Below are 22,324 nucleotides of genomic sequence, written 5' to 3' on the forward strand. Positions count from 1 at the left end.
GCTTCTTTTTTTTCTGTCCTTATGAACTGTGTACTCTAATGATCTCTTGATTCCCCAGTCTTTGCTTTTATAACTGCGAACTTTTCCAGCTGTGGGCCTAATTACATCATACCCTAGTCATATTTTTTTGGACTACATAAAAAGGATAAGGATGACCCTGATCGTGTCTGTTTATCTCTAATGTTTTGTTTGATTGCTTTTAAAAACCTGCAAACCGAGTCCTTCCTTTGAAATCCGTGAATATACAATGGTGTATTCCCGGGACAGACTCGGGATCCGAGCGATCCTGACCAGGATAAAGTGTTTACTGAAGATGGATGGAAGGAAATGACCATTTCTCCGCCTCAGGCTCGTCATTTCACCATGACACGTGCTGTCGGAGTTAGATAAGGTTACTGAGTGTTTTATAACATCCAGACAGCGCACGTGGGTGGGATGGGACTTCTCTGCTTTCATAACTGATTTCACAACACATTTCGGAACTCTTTTATAATCTGCAGCTTTAAATAAAGATCTGCCCCTCACACTGCAGAACAGGATTTCATCTCCAAAATGTAAGCAACCTTCTTTATATTACTGCAATTTTTTTAAACTTTTGCACAGTAAATCTGTCTATAGACCATTTGCACTATCTGCACTATGGTGTGAATGGTATGTTGATGACTATGCCCCACTTTCAGCTACAGAGATGTTAATGGATTAGGATGGCATTTCAAACTGACTTGAAGCTGTGATTATTTTTGTGTAGGAATTGCTTAATCGGAGCAGTTGTGTTGCTGTTATCAATTACAGCAGAAGCCAGAGTTGGGTAAGAGTTCAACCTAAATCCTTCTATTTCAACTTTATTTGCTTTCTGCGAACCCTACAAAAACAGTCAGGGTCAGGTTTATCTTTAGGCTGACAAAAGTGTGTTGTTTTGTCATAGTGACCAAACGAACACTCTCCAATAGTGTTAAATTGTTTCGAAATATTTTCAGATTTGTTTCTGAGGCTTTTTACAGCCATGATGTTAATTACAGGGCAGCATTACACCGATGCAAATGTAAAAGTCATCTTATTCAGCTCATTATTTCATTAGTTAGACTTTTCATTAGTTAGATCGGTCTCAGTTAGTGTCTTTCTTTGACCTCCATGAACTTTGACTCCTCAGCAACTCCAGTGAGCCCACATCCTATTGCACAGAGACCAAGGAGTGTCTGCTGTTTGATCTGATCTGTGAAGGAAAGGAATATGAGGTGAGTCTCTGAAACGACAGAAGCGAGTCTGGGACTGATTTCTTTCTAGCCCAGATTGTAGATTCATTCATTATACATATTAAATTTGAGCCCTTACACTTGGTGGCTATAAGCCATTCTTCCTGCATAGCCAATTTAGGCTCATGGCTCATGGTGTAATACTAAATACGTTGAGTCTGACTGGCTATGTTCTGGGTAATATGGTTGAAAACGGTGTGAATATATATTTAATGTTTGGACTGTCATTGTAATATTTGATTCAGTTAAATAAAATAGGGGAAACTATTACATACACTGTATATACATACAAGTATAATTCTGTGCTCTTTTATTCAAACGTTACGTAACGAGTTTAAGAATAAAACTGGCAGCTTGTGCATTTTTTTTTTTTTTTTTTTTTAGGTGCGTCATTATGAGGCGGCCAAATGGGTGGCCACAGAGGTAGAGTCCATTTTTATAGATGTGGCCAAAGTGAAAGCTTTCAGAAAACTTTACAAATACATCACCGGTAACAATGAAGCAGGTGAGACAATAAACGTGTGGGTACGATTGATGGTGAGTGAGAGAGAGATGAACGTGTTCATGAATGTTATGCAGACGATATGACTTTTTTTTAGAGCAGATTTGCTTAAGTAGATCTGCTACTTTTATACTGTACTTGCAGGTGCCAACATCGACATGACCGCTCCGGTCCTCACTAAAGTGAAAGCGGACGTATCTTTGTTGGAAAGCTCGGTGTACGTTCTCAGCTTCCTGTTGCCCTCTGCCTACCAGGAACATGCTCCGCAGCCAAATGACACCAGTGTGAGTGTGCAGGGAAAAACATTGAAATCGTGACCTCTGAACGTTTGCGAATCGTGCATGCTAAACACATTATTTGCATTATTTGTCCATGAACTGCAGGTGTACCTCACGGAAATGCCGGATATGAACGTGTACGTTAAGAGCTACGGAGGCTGGATTGTATCACCGATAGCTAAAAAGTATTCTGCCCAGCTGAAAGAGGCACTCGATAAAGCTCAAGCCTCTTACGATGAAGACTACCACTACGACGTTGGCTATAACAGGTAGCATTGAGTAAACACAACATGTCATTCTACATTAAATAAAAATGCACTTGTGTGTTATAAGAGGAATAAACCATCTTGGGATGTGCTGTTATAGGAAAATAATCAACATGAACGAGTGAAAGTTTTAGATCCTAACATTCACTTAATCCTCTCTCTCTCTCTCTCTCCCTGTTTGTGTGTGTGTGTCCAGCCCAATGAAGCTGACGAACAGACATAATGAGGTGTGGTATGTGGTCAAGGGAAAACCGGTGTGTCCACCTGCTGAGTAACAACGCCTCTGCATCATCTACAGCACATCTGAGCTAAAGCAGTTACCTTTAAAGCCCAAAATAAAGTGGCTGTTTATGAATAAATAAATGAATAACTGCGCATAGATTTACCTCATATTCTGATTTTTTTTTTCAGCTCCAAAAAACAGCAGATTGTATTGTTTCATGCCAGACTTAAGGAAAGAAAAAAAAAGCATAACTGTCTTTTGAATAATTGTTGATGAACTAAACCTTTGAGTCAGATTCATTATTCCAATGTAACATTTGTTTTTTTTTTTTTGTTTTGTTTTGTTTTTAAAAATCTTCAAGGCTTTTATTGTCAGAACATTTTTTTTTAATTATTGAACTGTTCATTTTATTGGTTTGAATACCTTTCAGTGTATGAAAGCAAGAACTGAGCAGCAGCCCCATGTTTAATAGCGTTTGGCTTTGTTTTTTGTCTATAACTCAGCAGCAGAGGTCGCCACTACCAAAAGATTGAATAACCCAATTACTACAAGATATTTTTGTGAATTTATTGTGTAACAGATTAATTTTTTTTTTTTATATGAAAACATATAAAAATAAATAAATAAATAAATAAATAAATAAATACAGCTAAACAACAAAATTAAGGCCATGGCTATAGATATTGATGGTTTTAAATATGTGCCACTGACTCTTACAATCATTGGATGAAGCGTTATGTTAATTCATGTCTTTTATTTCGTATTTTTATGACATACGGTCAGACTGTTTGGTCTGTAGATTTGAGCTGCTAAACCTTTCTGAAGTTCTTCAAGCATGCAAATAAACATTTAGAGAAAGAAGATCTCCTGGTTCTTGACTCATTCTTATATATATATATATATTCCATTGAGTTTAAAAGATAGTGAAGGGGTTTATCATGGCTGAATTTGCTTTTATGCATATGCTATTTAGAGTTTCGAAAGATAAGATTTATTATAACTTACCTCTCTTAATTGTATAATCAAATGTACAAAAGAAGAAATTTGAAAGAAAAAGTGTGCACTTGTTTACAGTAGCCTATAAACGTCTTAAAGACAGCAGGCCAGAACAGATGTGTAACATTTCCCCCGGTGTGTACCTTCTTACTCTTAAAGAAATAGTTAAGGTACGAGGCTATATGTTTCACTACTTTTTTTTTTCTTTTTTTTTAGCATTAGAGCAATACCCAGAAGAAATTCAAAGATTAGCTTATTGACTTGCTATTTTTCAGAGAAATTCACATTTAATCATGCTAAGGCTTCCATCATGCTCCATGAAGTCAATAGGATCAGAGGAATTCCACAAATATCTGGACCGTGTTAGTCTCCTTTCCCACCATCTGAAAGTATTCAGCTCATGCCTCTTCCATCTGGGGACCAGAATGTTTTTAGCTATCCAGTCTATTCTATTCACGCTTATTCATTGTGCCTCCTAGTGATCATTAATTGTATTGCAGCTGGCTATTTCCCAGACCGGCTTAGTAATGATGTGATAAATTGTCAGAATTTGAATTATTTCAATAAAAAGCACATCTACATTAAAGCAATCTATAGTAAAGTAGAGTAAAACAAAAACTTCTGGAACTTCTATGCTGTTTTTTTTTGGTATTGTTGTTTTTTTTCCCCCAGTTACAGCTCAGGAAAAAAAAAAGACATGGAAATGCACAACTCACTCTGGGAATTGCAATCTGATATTTCTTTGAAATATGAGGGTGTTTTCAGTTTTGAGAGAAAAACTAATGCATGAAACGGTACAAAGAAAAAGAAGAAAGACTGAACAAAAAAAAAGAAGACCCTCGCCGTTTGTTTTAGGGCTTAAGTACGTCACTGGTACGATGGCAATGCTGTTATGAAGACATGCGTTAGTGTTATTATATTATAAGTATGGAAAATGTTTTCTTAGAGAGAAGAAGAAAAAAAAACAGTTACAATGCAAGACTGCTTTAAGCCAAATTTTTTTTTTTTTTTTTAAACCCACAATCCCCAGTGTTCCCATGTTTACCGTCCAAATGGTTTTTCAACAAAACTCGAAGCAAATTCTTTGTTGCTGTCTTAGTTGATTAGTTTAATTTGAAAGTGTGGCATAGGTGTAATAATTTCCTTTTATACCACAAAAAAAAAAAAAAAAATAGTTAGAGACTCTTAGTTAGATATTTTCCTGACATCTTCTTGGTAACATCCAGCTGGAAAGGGCCGCAAAGGGCTTACAAAGTAGGTACGGGATCTCATTGTTAAAAAACAAAAATCAGTCAGGAGAGGGTTACAGAACATTTTCCAAAACATTGGATATACCATGGAACACTGTAAAGACAATAATCAACGAGTGGAGAAAATATGGCACGACAGTGACAGAACTGAGAACAGGACGTCCCTCTAAAATTGATGAGAAGCTGAGGGGAAAACTGGTCAGGGAGGCGGCTAAGAGGCCTATAATAACATTAAAAGAATTGCAGCAATTTCTGGCAAGTACTGGCTGTTCCCTACAATCTCCTGAATTCTTCATATCTCTGGGCTATGGGGAAGCGTGGCAAGATGGAAGCCTTTTTATTTTTTACCAAAAAATAAATTCAAAAATACATTAAACCATGCGGAATAATGTGTTATGGTCTGATGAGACCCATAATAACAAGAGATATGTTTGGCACAAAAAACACAACATATAACCAAAAAAACCACCATCCCCACGGGGAAGCACGGAGGTGGCAGCATCACACTTTGGGGCCATTTTCTCCCGTTACAACTGGGGCTTTAATCAAGGTGGATGGAATAATAAACAACTCCAAATACCAGTCAATTTTGGCGCAAAAACTTAAGGCTTCTGCTAAAACACTTAAGATGAAGGGGAATTTCAGTTTTCGGCGACCCAAAACAAACCTCCAGATCAACAAAGGAAATGGCTTCACCAGCACAAGTTCACAGTTTTTGGAACGACCCAGACCTTAATCCAATGGAAAAAAAATCAATGGGGTGACCAGGAGAGGGCTGTGCACAGGAGATGCCCAGCCCATCTGAGTTAGAATGCTTTTGCAAGGAAGAATGGCAAACGACTGTTAAGTCAAGACGTGCCAAACTGACTGACTCTGACCCAAAAAGATTGAATGCTGTGATAAAATCTAAAGGTGCTTCAACTAAGTATTAGTTTAGGGATGTGCATACTTATGCAACCAGGTTATTGTACATTTGATATTTTTTTCCAAAATGTATTCTTATCGCGTTTCACTTTAATTAATACGTTAAAATGTCACTGTAACAGACATGATTTTAGACATTTACATATTTTATACTTTTTTTTATATCCACTGTATTTAAAAGGTACAAAAGATGGCACCACCTCAACTCTTAGAGTGGCGTCTAACTCGGTCACGACCCACGAGAGCTCCCTCGGCAAATACTGCACAGAGAGAATGAAACTGCAATTAAATATACATAATTTTATATTTGTAAATATTTCAAACTAGGCTTGTCTTTCGCAGTCGTTCTCAAAATGGGGTCTGTGAAGCATGATGTTGTTTTATTTTGCCACAGCGGTGGATTGGATATCAGCGATAAAGAACAAATTCAGTCCAATCCTGTGACAAAGATTGGACCTGGATTTGGAAAAGATTTCTTTGGAACTGGAAATGCTTACATGTAAAGAAACATGATTTTTTTTTTTGTTGTTAAAAATAATATTTATTAACGTTCAACTTTGCCATATAAGTGGATGAGTGAATAAAACAAGCTGCAGTTTTGTGTACGTTGTGTAAATACACCCTGGAAAGGTCCATCACAGAGAACCATGCACACATTTATTCACACCTGGGGCTATGTAGAGTCGCTAATCCTCACGCATACATCTTTTTGAGAGGCGGGAGGAAACCAGAAATCCCAGAGGAATCCCACACGGACGTGAGGATAACACGTGAATCTCCACACAGACTCTGGAGACCCTGTGACACCGCTACCTGCTGCGACACCATACCTATTTGTACATTGTTGTGATTAACAAATTAATACAGCTTTAAAACAATAAAAACTCTATTATATAATACCCGCTGGACGTTCCCTGAACTAAACAGGACCGATTTCGTTCATGCCGTTGTCAGTGCGGCGTTATATACGATTTAATTTCATTTTTCCGTTGCGTTGTGTGGTTATCTCGCATAACCTATTTTCCATGCCATTACGTCCTTGGTGGAGAATATCAGCAGACATCTTCTGTTTTAGATAAAAAGCCATAAGGTATCCAATTAGTCGTATCTTTCGCTCGTCATGTCAGACATCTGACTCATGATTATCTGTCACCCTTGAACTCTTTTATCTACTTTCACTACAGATTCCCTCGAATCCTGAACTGGCTTTCTCTATTCAAGAGTTGTACGTTTGTTTTATGATTAAAGTGTCAAAGGAAAAATTAAATACAGGCTATTTATCACTTAGTGTGAAAATCACTTCTTATTACTTATATTAAGAAATATGGTTTATGGTATAACGGTACTTCATCCAGCAGGTACACTGCCTGTCGCTGTAGTACCGTAAGTCCAGAAAGCACCAGACATGCGAAAAGAATATGCAGATTTATGGAATGACACGATGCTAATTGCAATAGTATAGGAATGTGGAATGCGTAGAAATACCAGTGGTTTTGTGTTACGCTCATTTTCTCTGCACGCTGTGAAGGTGTGCCAGAGGTAGGTTTATTACCCTCAGCATGGAGCAAAGTCCGCCAGCAGGCCTCCACGCTGCACCAGCTGTTCAGCCTGTCCCTCTCTTCGTCCCCGGGGCGTCCACACCTGGAGTACCCTGCTCTCGTCTGGACCATGAATGTTTCAGGTTTTCACCCGGAGACCCCCCAGTCCTCAACCGCACACCCTGCTGGAAACACTCAGGACGTGACAATGCAGGAGAGACCATCAACCTGTAAGTGCACGTTCATGAGCCAGAGATTGTCTGATTTGGAACTGGACTTGATTGACCCATGTATGATGCCATGTCAGCATGGAATATGAAATGGCCAGTGTTTTAAGATTTCTATATGTTGTTTTAAGATTTCTATATGTGGGTTTAATTTTTTTTTTTTTTTTTTTACAGGAAGTTTACAGACCAGTCTGCAAACATAGTACTAATTTAGTACACTTTTAGTACTTCATAGTACACTTTTAGTACTAAAGCAGTGTCATTATTACTTTTTAAATCATCCATTCATTTATATATATATATATATTTTTTTTATTTAATTTGCTTAATAATAACTAAAATCAAGCGATTACATAACTACTTACATAACTATTTAGCATTGCTATAGTCCCATTTTCCTCAATAACATTCATTTTATTCTGAGTAATCTATGTTAAAAATATACAACATTTTTCTAACGTTATACCATATTAATGAATAATAATACTGAGCTGCTCTTAACGACAGGTAAGAGAGTAAATAATGCATAATACATGACTGACAAAGCCAAATTGACTACAATTGAATTTCTTGGTTACATTTTAAAACGCAACCTAAACAAAAAATACATATAGGATTATAAAAACCTAAAAGAATATTTTTTAGCATATTGTTCATGGTCATTAAATAAACTAAGCTAAGTTCAAAAAGGTTCATGCTGTAAAGATTTTTTATTTTTAATCTATTTTGGTTTTGCACATGGGTCAGTTTGACCAGAATACGACGCAAAGGTTAATCACAAGAATGTAACAGAGCACACATCTTTACTGAAACTGCTGCAGTGTACATATGAACTGTCTTGGGTTTGCTATATATTTTCTTTCTTTATATTTGTATTGAAATATAAATACAAGACACGGATTGAAAACTGAGATTTAAGCTTTTTGAATAAGACGTTATTTCTTTCTGGTACATGCCATGGCTTAACTTTAAGGGTCTACATTTACAATTACGTTTACGTTTATTCATTTAGCTGACGCTTTTATCCAAAATGACTTACCAACGAGGATCTAATTTCTCATTTAAAAGCACATCCAATGCATGAATGTTACACATAAATAAGTCGATAATTTGCTAGTGTTGTGCAAACAGTGTGAGTTTAATTATTTTTTTTAAAAGGTAGGTCACATCTCTTTCAATTAGTATGACAGACAGAGGATTGACAGGTACCGGCACCACGCCGACAGCAACAGAGGCCACGCCTCCTTCACTAAAACTGACAGAAACTGAGGCCACACCTCCTTCACTGAGGCCACGCCGCCTTCACTGAGGCCACGCCGCCTTCACTGGAACTGACAGAAACTGAAGCCCCACCTCCTTCACTGAGGCCACATCTTCACTGTAACTGACAGAAACTGAAGCCACACCTCCTTCGCAGAGGCCACACCCCCTTCCCTGTAACTGACAGAAACGGAAGCCACACCTCCTTCACTGAGGCCACATCTTCACTGTAAATGACAGAAACTGAAGCCACACCTCCTTCACTGAGGCCACACCTCCTTCACTGAGGCCACACCTCCTTCTCTGAGGCCACATCTTCACTGGAACTGACAGAAACTGAGCTCACGCCTCCTTCACTGAGGCCACACCCCCTGCACTGAGGCCACACCTCTTTCACTGGAACTGACAGAAACTGAAGCCACACTTCCTTCACTGGGATTGACAGACCCAGAAGCCACGCCTACATTGACAGTCACAGATTACATATCTTCACCAGGACTGGAATATGCGGACCCCATGCCTCTTTTATTTAGCGTGACAGACACATAGGCCACGCCTTTACAGGGACTGACAACCGCAGAGACTATAGTCAATCACTAGCAACAGAAGCCATGCCTCCTTCACTGAGGTTGACTGGCACACAGAGCACACCTCCAGGCACAGACGCCACACCTTTTTTTCATAACATTTCTAATTAATAAAAAATCTTTATAACAGCCTTTTCCTCATACACACCTCACGCTCTGAATCCAGTCCTAGCGTAAAGATGGAGAACGGTTCATGTCATGTATTGTTATAAAGAACGTTAGAAAGATTGATTTAAGGCAAGTCTAGTGTATCATCTCAGAGAATGAATTTGAACATGATTAAAGCCACTTAGTTTTTGTTTTTTTTTCTTCCCTTCGTGTCATGTCTCACAGCTGAGGAGATGAAACCGGACCCTGATATTCATGCAGAGCCAGAGGAAGCCTGTCCTGTGTGTGGTGACCGAGTGTCTGGATATCACTATGGATTGCTGACCTGTGAGAGCTGCAAGGCAAGTCAGACCGCAGACGCACACGTATACACATAGAAGCGATTCTTTTAAAAAAAAAAAAAAAAAAACAAATGCAGGAGACCCTAGAAAATTATTTGTACTGACCAACATTAATCCATACAGTAGATACAGACAGTATACAGTATACAGTGGGGGAAATAAGTATTGGACGCGTCAAACATTTATTTCCAATGAGCCTATTCACATGAAATTTTCACCAGACATCAGTATTAACTCAAGAAATCTGGAAATATAAAGAATTTACAAAATAAATAAAGTTATGTGTAATAAGAGGAATGACACGGGGGAAAAAAGTATTGAACATGCTAACTGAAATTTATATAATACTTACTGGAGAAGCCTTTGTTTGTAATGACAGCTTCAAGGCGCTTCCTGTATGAAGAAATTAATCGGCCGCAATACTTATTTCCCCCGCTGTATATAATATATAAAACGCATTCCTCTACCTGATTCTTTGTGAACGTTTTGGCCTACAGTCATAATCCCTAATTCATTAGTCATTAGCCTTCATTGTCCTCCTTCCTGTTTCCCTTTTTATCTCTCTTGACATCATTTTTCTTTATTTTGACAATAATATGTGGACATCTATTTAAACAAACTCATGTAAGTCATGGACATGCTGTAGACACCAGCTTCCTTTATCAAGGGCTTCCTGAGGTGTTCCTAGATCCGCTTTAAGCAGTATCTTATCTTATCTACTTATCTACAGCAAGCGATACAGCGATACAGGTGCTTATGAACATGCCACATCTCTCTCTCTCTCTATTTCTCTCTTGCTTCAGGGATTCTTCAAGCGCTCTGTGCAGAATAACAAGCGCTACACCTGCACCGAGAGGCAGAGCTGTCCCATGGACCCAGCGCAGAGGAAGAGATGCCCTTACTGCCGATTTCAGAAGTGCCTGGCTGTGGGCATGAAGAGAGAGGGTAGGTTTCCCATTCCCGCATCTACACACACACACTGCAAGACTGCTGAGCGTGTAAATCAGGCTCCCAGTGCCCTTCGTGCTAGGTGCTCTTTAATATTTTTTTCTGCAGCCTCATGTTAGGACCCTACACGTAGTTTTTGGGGTGCATCTCACACCATTTGAATTACCCAGGTATCATCTGTACTAGATGAGTACGTTGAAGTTGTTGGAGTTCTCAGATTGCATTTCCAGGCAAATAAAGAGAGGAGGAGGAGTAAGCATAAGGAAGGAGGAACTTCTCCAGGTCCATCTGCTATAGTTAGCTATATTTCTGCATAATAAAATGACTAAGCAGAATCTTGAAATATACTCAAAGAGACATGGTAGTTTATTTGATGATGTACTGATACTGGTAGGTAGTGTACTACTTTGCTATTGAGTACAGTTTAGGCAAAGTGCATTATGGGTATTCTGTACCTTATACAGTACATTGTTTGGACACTGTTCCAGTGCATTGTGGGATTTCCTGAGTGCTCTGGATACCGGTCCTGTCCCAAAGCATTGGTACCTCATTCAACGTCACACTTTGATGACATCTTCAAGGTACAGACTTGTTGGGCAAAAGGGATCATTTTTGAGAAGGCAGTATTGAATATGCTCAGATATCCTGATGATATTTGATATTGTGGTTTCCCTTTTATTGTCTACAAACAGAGGTTTATTTCCCCCTCTTTGTCGGGAGAGTTATTGTGTGTTATTAGTGTGTGCGTGTCACTGCAATCAGTTCCCAAAGAGGTGAAGCAAGAGGTGATCGGCAATCAGCCTTGTTCCACGCCGGCTTGGTGTGTCTGGCGTTTCCCTTTGCCCTTAACGTTAGGTACAAAGATAAGGATGCTAGTGAAAGTTGAATAATTCTCTGCTCCATTTATCTTTAAAGCCATAAAACAAGGGCATATTTAGATAGCAGAGATAAAGCAGCCAGGAATTTCACTGTGCAAAAAGCTTTTATCACCGCCTTGTGCCCCATGCCCCCTGGGATATACTCCAGGTTCCCCAGAGCCACTAAGGATGAGTGGCAGAGAAAATGGATGGATGGATGGATGGATGCATGGATGGATGGATGGATGGATGGATGGATGGATGGATGGAAAGAAAAAGCTTTTATTCACCGAGAAGAGAATTTCAAGATAGGTGAAAGATGTATGTAGGACACATCTTGATAAATGATTACAGTCTATAATAAATCCATAAATCCTATACTGTGTTAGTGTTATTCATGAATTATATAAGTATACATATACCAATATTGCCATTAAAATTTGACTAGGATCCAGATTCGATCCTGAGCTTGGGTTACTGTCTGTTCCCCGTTCGATCCTGAGCTTGGGTTACTGTCTGTGCAGATTTTTGCACGTTTTCCTTGGTTTCACCTCGGATCTCCAGTTTCTTCCCACCTCACAAAAACATGCTAGTAGGTACATTAACTACAGTAAATTGCCCCAATTAATTGAGTGTGTGTGGCATCCTGCGATGGACTGGTATCCCATCCTGGTATCCCATTTCTTTATTTACAGCTTCAGTGTACATTTTTTCTGGCCCTGATGTTAGCTCCAGCCCAGATGAAACAAAAGATGGTCATCTCTGGCACTTTTCCATAAGCCAAGTCATGAGACAGATTTATCAGAGGACATGGAGACAGCTGGGGAATGGGAAGGGCTTGTCATTGCAATTCAGATTTTAGTCAGCAGAAGGCTCTAAAAATGACAAACTGTTGTTTTAAAATGTCCACAGCTGTGCGGGCAGACCGAATGAGGGGCGGACGAAACAAATTCGGACCTCTGTATCGACGGGACAGGCAAATGAAACAGCAGAGAGGAGGATATCACCAAGCAAACATCGGTCCCTACAGGATCAAACTGGAGGGACCGCGAGCACCTTTACAACCGCACGAGTTCCACCTTCTGCCTGGTGCTTTCGCAGCTCCGCTAGGCTCTGACCCCTTTCACCAATCGCACGCTCTTCCACCCAGCATCAACCAACCAGAGCTCATGGTCCTGGACTGCACATTAAACAGAGATGGTGCATTGACCGCTCCTTCGCTCCCCTGTGCTGGACTCTACCACACCAGTTTCCATGGTTTCCCTCATGAGAAAAGAGAGATGCCTTTCAGCTACGGTCCTGCTACACTGTGCACTATTTCCACACCTGTGCTCACTCCCAGCTCCACCCACACACTGGCGTCAACTCCTACTTCAGATCCAACATCGTCCCCGTTCCTGACCCCAACCCTGACCCCTGACCCCCCCTCATCCAACACAGGCTTCCTGAGTGAGCTGCTGCAGGGAGAACCAGAGGAGTCACAGGTCTGTTCACGAGTGGTGGCCAGCCTGCTGAAAGAGCAAGCCAGCCGAGGAAAACACGACCGTCTCAACACTTTTAGCATCATGTGCAAAATGGCCGACCAGACTCTGTTCGGACTGGTGGAGTGGGCGCGCAACTGTGCACTGTTTAAAGAACTCAAGGTAGTACTCTTACTCTACTTCTCTGTTGTCTTGTAAAGGTGGTTAGATGAGAAATTAGATATTAGGAGGAAGAAAAATCGCTATCGATATTGATATTTAAAGAAGGTTTAGGTTTTCTTATAAATATTTCATGTTTTTTTTTTATGGTTAACTTTATTGCAGATTGTTATATAGTTTTGGATTTTAGAACTTTATTTCATCCTTATTTATTTATTTACTTGTTTTTTTTCAGCTCAGGAACACCTTTATGAAGCAACAGCAAATTTAGAGCAATATGGTCTCGTATAATATTTATGCATATTAATAAGTTGGTGTTAAACAAAAAACTGCTATTAAAATCTCAATTCTGATTGGTCAGAAGGTGTTCTTATTCATAGAACACCAGCTCTCCGAGATTTATGTTCATGCGCTCGTTCTAATCTGGAGTTCTATGGTGGACACTACGCAAAGACGAATGTAAACATGCACTCGTTGATACGGCTTTAAGTTTTTGATGAGATTTCTTTTATGATTTAAGGAAGGAGTCTCCAGTGTCAGCACTTTGTAATAATCAGAGGTAAAGTCCGTGGTAACACATAGACTTTTAGTCAACTTGATATCTCCTTAAGCTTGGCGTGTTGTTGTTTTTCCCCTGCCGTTTTCATCATCAGTTCTTTTCCCTTCCACTCTTTGGTCATATCCTTGTTTCTTTCAGAGGTGATCATTTGCTAATTGCCTTCGACTTCTCACAGCAAATGTCTTGAAAGTTTGAACCAGTTTTCATGCAAAGTCCACGTATATGGACTAAGACGTTAATAAGGATCATTCATATTAACGACCTACAGCATGCTAGCGGGGATGGAACTTTTGAGCTTGCTAATAAAGATAACTGCTGTTATATTCAGGCTGGGTGTTTAAAAGAGGTCCGATAGTCATTGGAATTGAGCGTAATCGTGTTTTATTTTCTTCAGTAGGAACGGTCTATGTTGGCACAATCATACCTGGTGTGTGATGTTTTGCAGGTGGAGGATCAGATGGTGCTGCTGCAGAGCTGCTGGAGTGAGCTGCTGGTTCTGGATCATCTGTGCCGCCAGGTGGCTTATGGGATAGACGGTAGCATCTATCTGGTCACAGGGCAGAAGGTCATTATACAAACTCTATTTTAAGATTCATATGGAATCTGAATGAAAATACATCACATTTATGGTTGTTGTTTTTTTTTTTTTTTTGCCAAACATTATAAATTCCTGTTCAGGTTCTGCTGACTCTGATTTCACTTCATTAGTGGTCTCAGACTTTTGGGCATCACTGGATAATTATACTGTGAAAGGCTGTGAAGCCCCTCTATGTGAGTTCTGGGGTGGGTTGTGATTGTCCAAGACTGAGATGATTTGCTCTTTGAGTATCCCGGATGTTTTCCTTGAATTTCCCGACCTGAATCTTCAACTCCTTGAAACTGATTTTTTTTTTATTATTATTTATTTATTTATTTATTTATTTTAAACTCCTTGTATTTTTTAAACTGAATTTTTTTAACCTGATTTTTTTTTTTTTACTCCCTGGATTTTTCAACCTGAATTTCTTTAACCAAATTTTTTATTTTTTTATTTATTTAATTTTTTTTTTTTAAACTAGATGAATTTTTTTTAACTTGGACGTTGTTGTTGTTTTTTTTTTTTTAACTACCTGAATTTATTAACCTAAAAAATTTGTACCTATTTTTTTTTGGACGGCTTTTTAACATCAATTTTTATTATTTTCATTTTATTTATTTATTTTTAAACTAATTTCTGAATGCCCGAATTTGAGATACCAATATACTCAAATATCTTACATACCTTTCACATTGAAAACTTTCAGTAAAATCACTTCTTTCTCTTTCTTCTTTGTTTTTTTTAACCCAAATATAATTCATAATGTTTCAGGTTCTGCTCACTAATTTCACTCCATAAAAATGCTCCTATGTTGCATTCTTGTCTGACTTAATACAAAAGTTTATTACTAATTACATTATCAGCACAACAACTGGACAAAACTTAGCATGCCCAGTATTACAAATTTGCTAGAATTAACATAGAATCTTGAAAATCTTGAAAATTTCCTTTCTTTGTGTTAATATTTTCACAATTCTAAAATGTTCTGTTTATTTCCAGTTTTAATAGAAATACAAAACAAAACAAACAAACAAAAAAAAATCAGATTCTCAATGTCGTCTCAGAACTTTGGACCTCACTGGATAGCCACACATTCAACAATGTACACTAGATCAATAAGACTATTGTCTTTTTTTTTTTTTTTTTTTAAATAAAAAAAAACAAAAACTGGATTTCATTAATGTCTTGTGGCCATAATACACATACATCTCATCTTCAATAATTAAAAACATTTCCACTGTATTAAAATAAGACACAAGGTGCAATAATTTACAAACTAACTCACCTATATGTTTGCTTTTTCCCCCCCCGATGCAGATTGATGTGTCGACTGTGCTCTCGCAGGCGGGGGTGACGCTGAGCAGTCTGGTGTCCAGAGCACAGGATTTAGTGTCCAAGCTCAGGGCTCTTCATCTGGACAGACAGGAGTTTGTGTGCCTCAAATATCTTGTGCTGTTCAACCCAGGTGCGTCATTATAAAGCTAACACCTACTTCTGAAGAGCCTCGGTGTTATCTAACAATCTAACACATCTGAACCTTTTGAGGAACCTAAAGAGCTCTGGAATTATCCTACTAGAAATGTATACGGTATTAGAGAAAATGAATCAACACCTTCTGACCTGTCAGACTCAAGAATTCAACAGTGCAAGCATGGAGGGAATGGGAAACTAACGCTTTGCTTTGTTTTCAAACGGTTTCACACATTAAACACATCCTTTGCCACTTGAGGAAAGCAGCATAAAGACAGTGGTGATGTTTTTGACTCAGCATTTGTGTTAAAACCAAAGCGCTACAGAAATGACTCACCCTGATGGGTGATGCTGTGACGTGAGACATGATTTCGTCATTCGTTACATTTAAGCACGGTTTTTAAAAACCTTTATGATCAAAACGTTGGTCATTTTGTGAAAGCTTGCGTTGAACCAATCTATCCATCCATTTTCCATACCGCTTATCCTACACAGGGTCGCGGGGAGCTTGGAGCCTAGATCAGAGGACTCAGGGGTACAAGGTGTGGGGACACCCTGGACACGAACACAATACGGACAATTTAGAGATGCCGATCAGTCTACAACCCATGTCTTTGGACGGGGGGAGGAAACCGGAGTACCCGGAGGAAACCCCCGAAGCACGGGGAGAACATACAAACTCGGCGCACACAGAGCGGAGACGGGAATCGAACCCCCGACCCCAGATGTACAAGGCAAACGTACTAACAACTACCCCACCGTGCCATTTAACCAATCATCAACATTTATTATGGCAACTAAATTCTAATAGTTCTTCGTTCAGAGAAAAAGGTTCCTGGTTCCTTCACTAGTCAAGTTACGCAAATGGTTTCCGCTGGTGAAATACACATTAACTTGTGAACGTGTGTGTTACAGATGTGAAGTCAGTGCAGGACCGCAGGCAGGTGGAGCGCACTCAGGAGCGAGTGAACAGGGCTCTGATGGAGCACACGCTGCACACACACCCAGGCCAGTCGGATAAATTCGGCCAGCTTCTGCTCCGGCTGCCTGAAGTGCGCAGCATCAGCCTGCAGGTGGAGGAGTACCTGTACCAGCGCCACCTGCTGGGGGACCTGCCTTGTAACTCCCTGCTGACCGAGATGCTGCACACCAAACACACCTGACCCGATAATGAAGCGCATCCTGTGCAGAGGATTAAAGCAAATCCACTGTGCACGTTCTTCCCCCTCAACTGGTTTTCTGTACCATCATCAGTGTTTATTAGAGCTTTACTGTCCCTAAAGTCAACAGCTTTGACTCAGTGCAAGAATTAAAAAAAATATATATAAAAACCCCACTTTAACTGACCGTATTGTTAAACATTCCTGCAGTCAAAATAAAGCCCTGAAATTATAGTCATATTTGTTGGTGTTTTACATTCACAGAATTGTATGCAAGTGACATGAAAACATGTGTATGGAACAAGGACACAAATAAATTGATTCATATTTGAAGTGAAGGGTCGCTTAGAAAGTGTGGAACATGGGTTGAATAATAAATAACACTTGGGAAGTGCTGCTACAGGAAAATAATCAACAAAATGATGGTATGATGACATGAAGTGACTGTTACCAATATAACAGCACATCCTCACTCTTCTTATGCCACGGCTAATTTGCTACATCTTTTTTTTTTTTTTCCCCCTGTGTAAATGAAAGTACATGCCATACTTTATATCTGATTCATTACTGAGGAAAAAGAAAATGGAAACGTTTCCTGTGGCTGAAAACGTACTAAATTATAAAATCAATCAATCACTGATACTGGAGACTCCTTCCATAGATGTTAAACATACGAGTGCATAAAACTATCAACGATTAGATATTTCTCTTTATTAAATATCGCCTTTTTAATCAGTTTTATTATTAGACATAGACGTGCGCATTAATATAAACTACTGTCAGAGAAATTAATCAACATTTTCTGGCCAATCAGAATCGAGGATTCAGTAGCGCTGAATAAATAGCATTAAGAACACGGCAAGTAAAGACTCTATTGTGACTGGTTTTTTAAAACGTTCACTGTCGGGTTTGTAATTCATTCCTTTTTTTTTTTTTTTAATGGCAATTCAGGACTTCAGATCCTTATTTGAACTGAAAGTGCCTTTTTATCGATACACGGAAGGAAGTGGAATGATGCGAAATAATATTTATGCATGCTAACCCATTTTTTTTGGGGGGTTGAAAAATGAACCGAAGACCCACAAACAAAATGAATGAAGCGAGTGGTGATCAACAGTGATGATTTAAAAATGATTTTATTAATCGGAGCCCGTCGCTCCAGCTGACGGATCCGTAACGATGAACAATTGGGCAGGACAGAACGATCGGACTGACAAACACAGTGACGTAAGAAAAGAAAAGTGGCCGATGTGCCTTTAAAGTACGAAATGAACGTGATTCACCACAACATAAATAATAAAAATCTGAAACAGAACAATAAAGAAAAAAGAAAAAAAAAATAATAATAATTCCAGCTAGTCCCTTCCTAATAAATAAACCAAAGCATTTTACAGGACGATTGCACTGACTCCGTTTTATCACTATTAATATCAATCATTCTCTCATACGGACCAACACACACACACACACACACACACACCATATCACTTAATTATACACTTATTCAATACCTTCACAATGTTTCTCTGTACAAAAATATTCACATCTTCACTTCAGATCTGCGAATGGCCAACACACGGGAGACTTGTTCTAGTGCTTAGATCAGGTTTTCTGAGGAAAGACAGACCACATGCACTCTGGGTAAAGAAAAGTCGGTCACTCGCACTACACCCGAAACGAACAAGGCCGATACACTGATTTCAACTCGTTCTTGAGATCACGATCAAATTTTGAGACACTAGCCTCAATCTAATAATAATAATAATAATAATAATAATAATAATAATAATAATAATGTTTTGATCCACCGTCGCCTGCTCTACGTTCGCTCACAGAGAAGTACTTTTCAACCTTTAAATAAGAGAAATCACATTTCTGCAGATGTTCAAACTTTATTTCTTAATCCCCCCCCCCGTCCTCTCTGTTAGCTCTCATCACTCGTTCGATCGTTCTTTCATACACACACACACCCCCCCACACACCCCCATTCGGAACTGCTAACGCTGAAGCCACACGGCAGCTTATTCATATCTTACAAATGTTCTCTTCGCCATATACAAATCATTGTCAAAAATGGGGAGGGAAAAAAAAAAAAAAAAAAAAAAAAAAATCATTAACAGCATTCATAATATACATTACATGATACATCACAGATTCTTTTTCCCCCCCGCCCTACTTTTTTTTATTTATTTATTTTTTTTAATCACAGCCGAGTAGAGTAAAAATACCTTATTATTAATGTAAAAGCACATCTCGTATCATTCGTTCTTAATAAACCGACGTGGAAATGAAGCTCACCTGAGGCCCGTGTGGTCTACTCGGATATCAAAAAAAAACACACCCTTACACATCCAGACGTCTACTTTAAGTAAGAGTAAGGGCTAGGCAGAGGAGAGTGAGAGTGTTAGCGAGAGGCACATACTTCACATTTCAGACAGTTAGCAAGAGGCACAGGAGCATAACCAAGCACCCTAAATCATGGAAGATTTCTAAATCCCAGTCCTGTATGACGAATGACAAAACGAGAAGCCCTTGGCTGGCTTGTGCCCTACATTCATAGTCTAGTTTTAGGTCTGTTTGGAGATTAGAGCAAAACGGGAAGCAAAAACGAGGAAAAGAGGAAGGTATATAAAAGAGAGGCAGAGATTATGCTCTGGTGTAATTCCGCAAAGCAGTGAGATTAGTGTTTGTGTTAGCGCTTCATTCCACACTGGTGATCGGAGATGACGGAATCAGTTCATTCTAGTATGAAGGAATGGAAGATGGTGACGTCTGTCGTTTCAGCTTGAAAAGTACACGTATACAGGGTCTTTTTGTACAAGATATTCCAGTTGGCCAGCATTTAGAGTTGTGACGGCTTGGAACAAAAAAAAAAAAAAAAAAAAATGGCATTCTTCCTTTTTTTGATTTTGAAATCTGAAGCAGATGCACACAGAGGTGTTCTGCAAGGGTCGCTAATAGGTCTCTGAGGATTGTGTGTTCTTTTCTATTACTCCCACACAGTTACGGATTCTCCCACTCTCCCGGAGCCACGAAAGCGCCGATTCTGAACCGTTCTGCCGCTAGGGGAGGGGGGGAAAAAAAAAGATTTAGGACACCTCAGATATTCCGTCAGCTTCACTTTGGTGTTCCGAGCTTTTTGGGCGTCCCGGGCCGCTTGGTCTGCCACAGCTGGCCGGGGATGGTGAAAGCGTCCACGCTCATGGACATGGTTTTGGACGGGATGACCGAGAACTGCTTGCGGTCGGAGCTGTATTTGTAGATAGACTCGACCATGGAGAGGCTGATGATCCGCGGGCCGATGCCAGTCAGACGCACCAGTTCCTCCGTCTCCGGGTTCATGGTGTAAACCGCCCGGAACTGGCAGCTCGAATCCCGGAAGAGGATGAGGAAGTGGTTGGCGCTGCTCTTCTCCATTTCCTAAGGGATAGACGTGAAAAATGGAAGAATGCAATGGGAGGGAAACAACAAGAACACAACCCGAGGAAGACGACCGTGAGGTCTCTCACCTCAATGATCTTGTTTTTCTGCGGTTCGTTGACCTTTCCTGCCAAACAGCAGCGCGAGATGGCATTGTGGATAATGAACTTGTTGGATTTGAAGCTTGGCTCTTTATATAGTTTGGGTCCTAAGGCAAAAAAAAAAAAAAGATACAAATGTTTTGGGACATGTTATACCATACAATACAACATCATACGTGATAAAAGAACAGTGATTATAGAGGATCATAACCCAAAATTAGCACTCGGGAGGAAGTGTATGATCCTGTGATACTGTACCGGTGTACTCAGGGATGGAAGCTGGGGAAGAAAGGGTGGATGCATTCTCCCAGTCCTTATCACCATTCTGTGTGGCCATACGGCCCGGAGACATCAGTCTTGATGGAGAGTGAGAGCGACTGCAAACCAGGAACAGGAGTTATTCAGATTGAATAACTGTGCTGTGCGTTATATATTCTGTTATTTCAAGTCAGGCTCAAGACCAAGACGAAGACAGACAAGCAGATCAACTAATAACACAATGCTTTCGAATCCTTATAGTTACCTTGGGGATTTCTTGATGGTAAGTGTCCCAGTATCATTGGCCATGGAGGATAGGTTCATCGTGGAATGAGAATACACTTTATTCAGTCGAGAACCTACAGGAAAGGGTTCACAAACAGATCAGCACCTTCACAGGTTTGAATTAAGGAGAATAATTCATTCTTTATGAAACGACACTTACCCAGCAACCCTTTAGCTGGGCTGCGGGAGAGGTCCGAATCATCCCGGAACACCGTTTTGGGCCGCTGTTTCTTGACACCTCGGACAGTGGTGGGTTTCTGGCGCAGCGCCTTGTCCAGGTCTTCCATGATCTTGAGCTGATGGCGCCATTCGTACTCTTGCCTGGTAAAGGTTCCGCGTCGGTGCTGAGATCCGTCGGGAGGAGGAGTGTGCGCTGCGGGAGGAGTGCGAGCTGGCGGAGGTGTGGAGGGCGTCCGGGGTCGCTCCAGCTCATCCACGGAATTGCGTCTGCTGTGGGACGGACGGTCACATAGTGACTGACAAGTACGAGAACAGGGCTGCAACTCCGTGGTTCCATACCTTATTAGCTATGAAGGCATCATTTACTACAGTTCTGTACATCAGAGTAAATCAGGTCATTTCTTTATTATACATACTAATATACACTGAAAAAAACAAAAAAACAAGAATATTTATTAATTAATTTATTTCTCAGATTAATTAAAGTTGCAGTGTGTATTTTTTGAAAGCTCTAGGGCTATCATTTCAAAACTTAGAAAAAGTGTTTTGTAACAGTCATTCTTTACTTTCAAGTTGTTTTTTTCTGTTACATTTTCTGGCCCAGAAATTAGCCCCACCCCAGCAAAAACTGATGCGCCCAGGTCTGTAGTTTCAACAAAGTGGGTGAGATTGGATTGTTTTTTTTTCACAGCACTTGTAATTCATCTGACAGACAGCAGAGGGCGCTAAACACGATAAACTGCACCATTAAATACAATTTTCTTCACTTCCAGTCGTTAAGGGCCATCGTTTAATGTCTTCTCGAAAAGGGAACCACTCAACGACAACGCCGTGTCCGTCCAGGACTTGCCAGGATCCAAGCACGCATTTAGATTCAAAATAGATCCAGCATTAAGTGGGCAATATCAGAATTAGGTCATGGAAACTCACCTCGCCTCCTTCTCTCGTTCCTGCTCCTGTCTCTTCCTCTTAATTTCCTCTGCTCTCTTTTGCTGCTTTTCCAGCAGTGCAGCTCTCCTCTGAGCCATCTCATCCTCTGGTCGAGCCTCGTCCTGCTGAAAAAGGTTTAAAAAAAAAAAATGTTACGCACATGCTGTGTTTACGTACACGAGCAAA

At 39.9% G+C, this 22,324-nt stretch overlaps 3 protein-coding genes across 7 annotated transcripts in view; 2 read left to right on the forward strand and 1 right to left on the reverse strand.

The window, feature by feature from the left end:
• Nucleotides 1-414: 414 nt before the first annotated feature.
• Nucleotides 415-3,385, forward strand: soul5 (heme-binding protein soul5). Its single transcript, XM_017454365.3, has 7 exons — nt 415-554; nt 749-808; nt 1,151-1,235; nt 1,638-1,758; nt 1,900-2,039; nt 2,139-2,302; nt 2,496-3,385. Coding segments are annotated over exons 1-7 (651 nt in total). The 5' UTR covers nt 415-552; the 3' UTR covers nt 2,575-3,385.
• A 3,882-nt stretch (nt 3,386-7,267) lies between these two features.
• Nucleotides 7,268-16,967, forward strand: nr5a5 (nuclear receptor subfamily 5, group A, member 5). The gene is made up of 7 exons (XM_017454532.3): nt 7,268-7,460; nt 9,638-9,753; nt 10,557-10,698; nt 12,471-13,201; nt 14,203-14,322; nt 15,652-15,799; nt 16,720-16,967. Exons 1-7 carry the CDS (start codon nt 7,361-7,363, stop codon nt 16,965-16,967), a joined length of 1,605 nt encoding a protein of 534 aa, XP_017310021.2. The 5' UTR covers nt 7,268-7,360.
• Nucleotides 16,968-18,081: 1,114 nt separating this feature from the next.
• camsap3 (calmodulin regulated spectrin-associated protein family, member 3) overlaps nt 18,082-22,324 on the reverse strand; it is a 37,948-nt gene continuing 33,705 nt past the window's right edge. For 4 of the 5 annotated variants that reach the window (XM_017454530.3, XM_053675527.1, XM_053675525.1 and 1 more), the window contains 6 exons: nt 22,139-22,263; nt 21,189-21,478; nt 21,009-21,102; nt 20,744-20,862; nt 20,474-20,592; nt 18,082-20,384 (listed from right to left, as the gene is read on the reverse strand). In XM_017454530.3, coding sequence (XP_017310019.1) covers nt 20,082-20,384; nt 20,474-20,592; nt 20,744-20,862; nt 21,009-21,102; nt 21,189-21,478; nt 22,139-22,263 — 1,050 coding nt within the window. In that variant the 3' untranslated portion in view covers nt 18,082-20,081. The remainder of the gene's footprint in view (nt 20,385-20,473; nt 20,593-20,743; nt 20,863-21,008; nt 21,103-21,188; nt 21,479-22,138; nt 22,264-22,324) is intronic. The other variant, XM_053675524.1, reaches the window with a different exon arrangement.

The sequence above is a fragment of the Ictalurus punctatus genome, chromosome 24, assembly GCF_001660625.3.
Source record: "Ictalurus punctatus breed USDA103 chromosome 24, Coco_2.0, whole genome shotgun sequence".
NCBI classification, from domain to species: domain Eukaryota; kingdom Metazoa; phylum Chordata; class Actinopteri; order Siluriformes; family Ictaluridae; genus Ictalurus; species Ictalurus punctatus.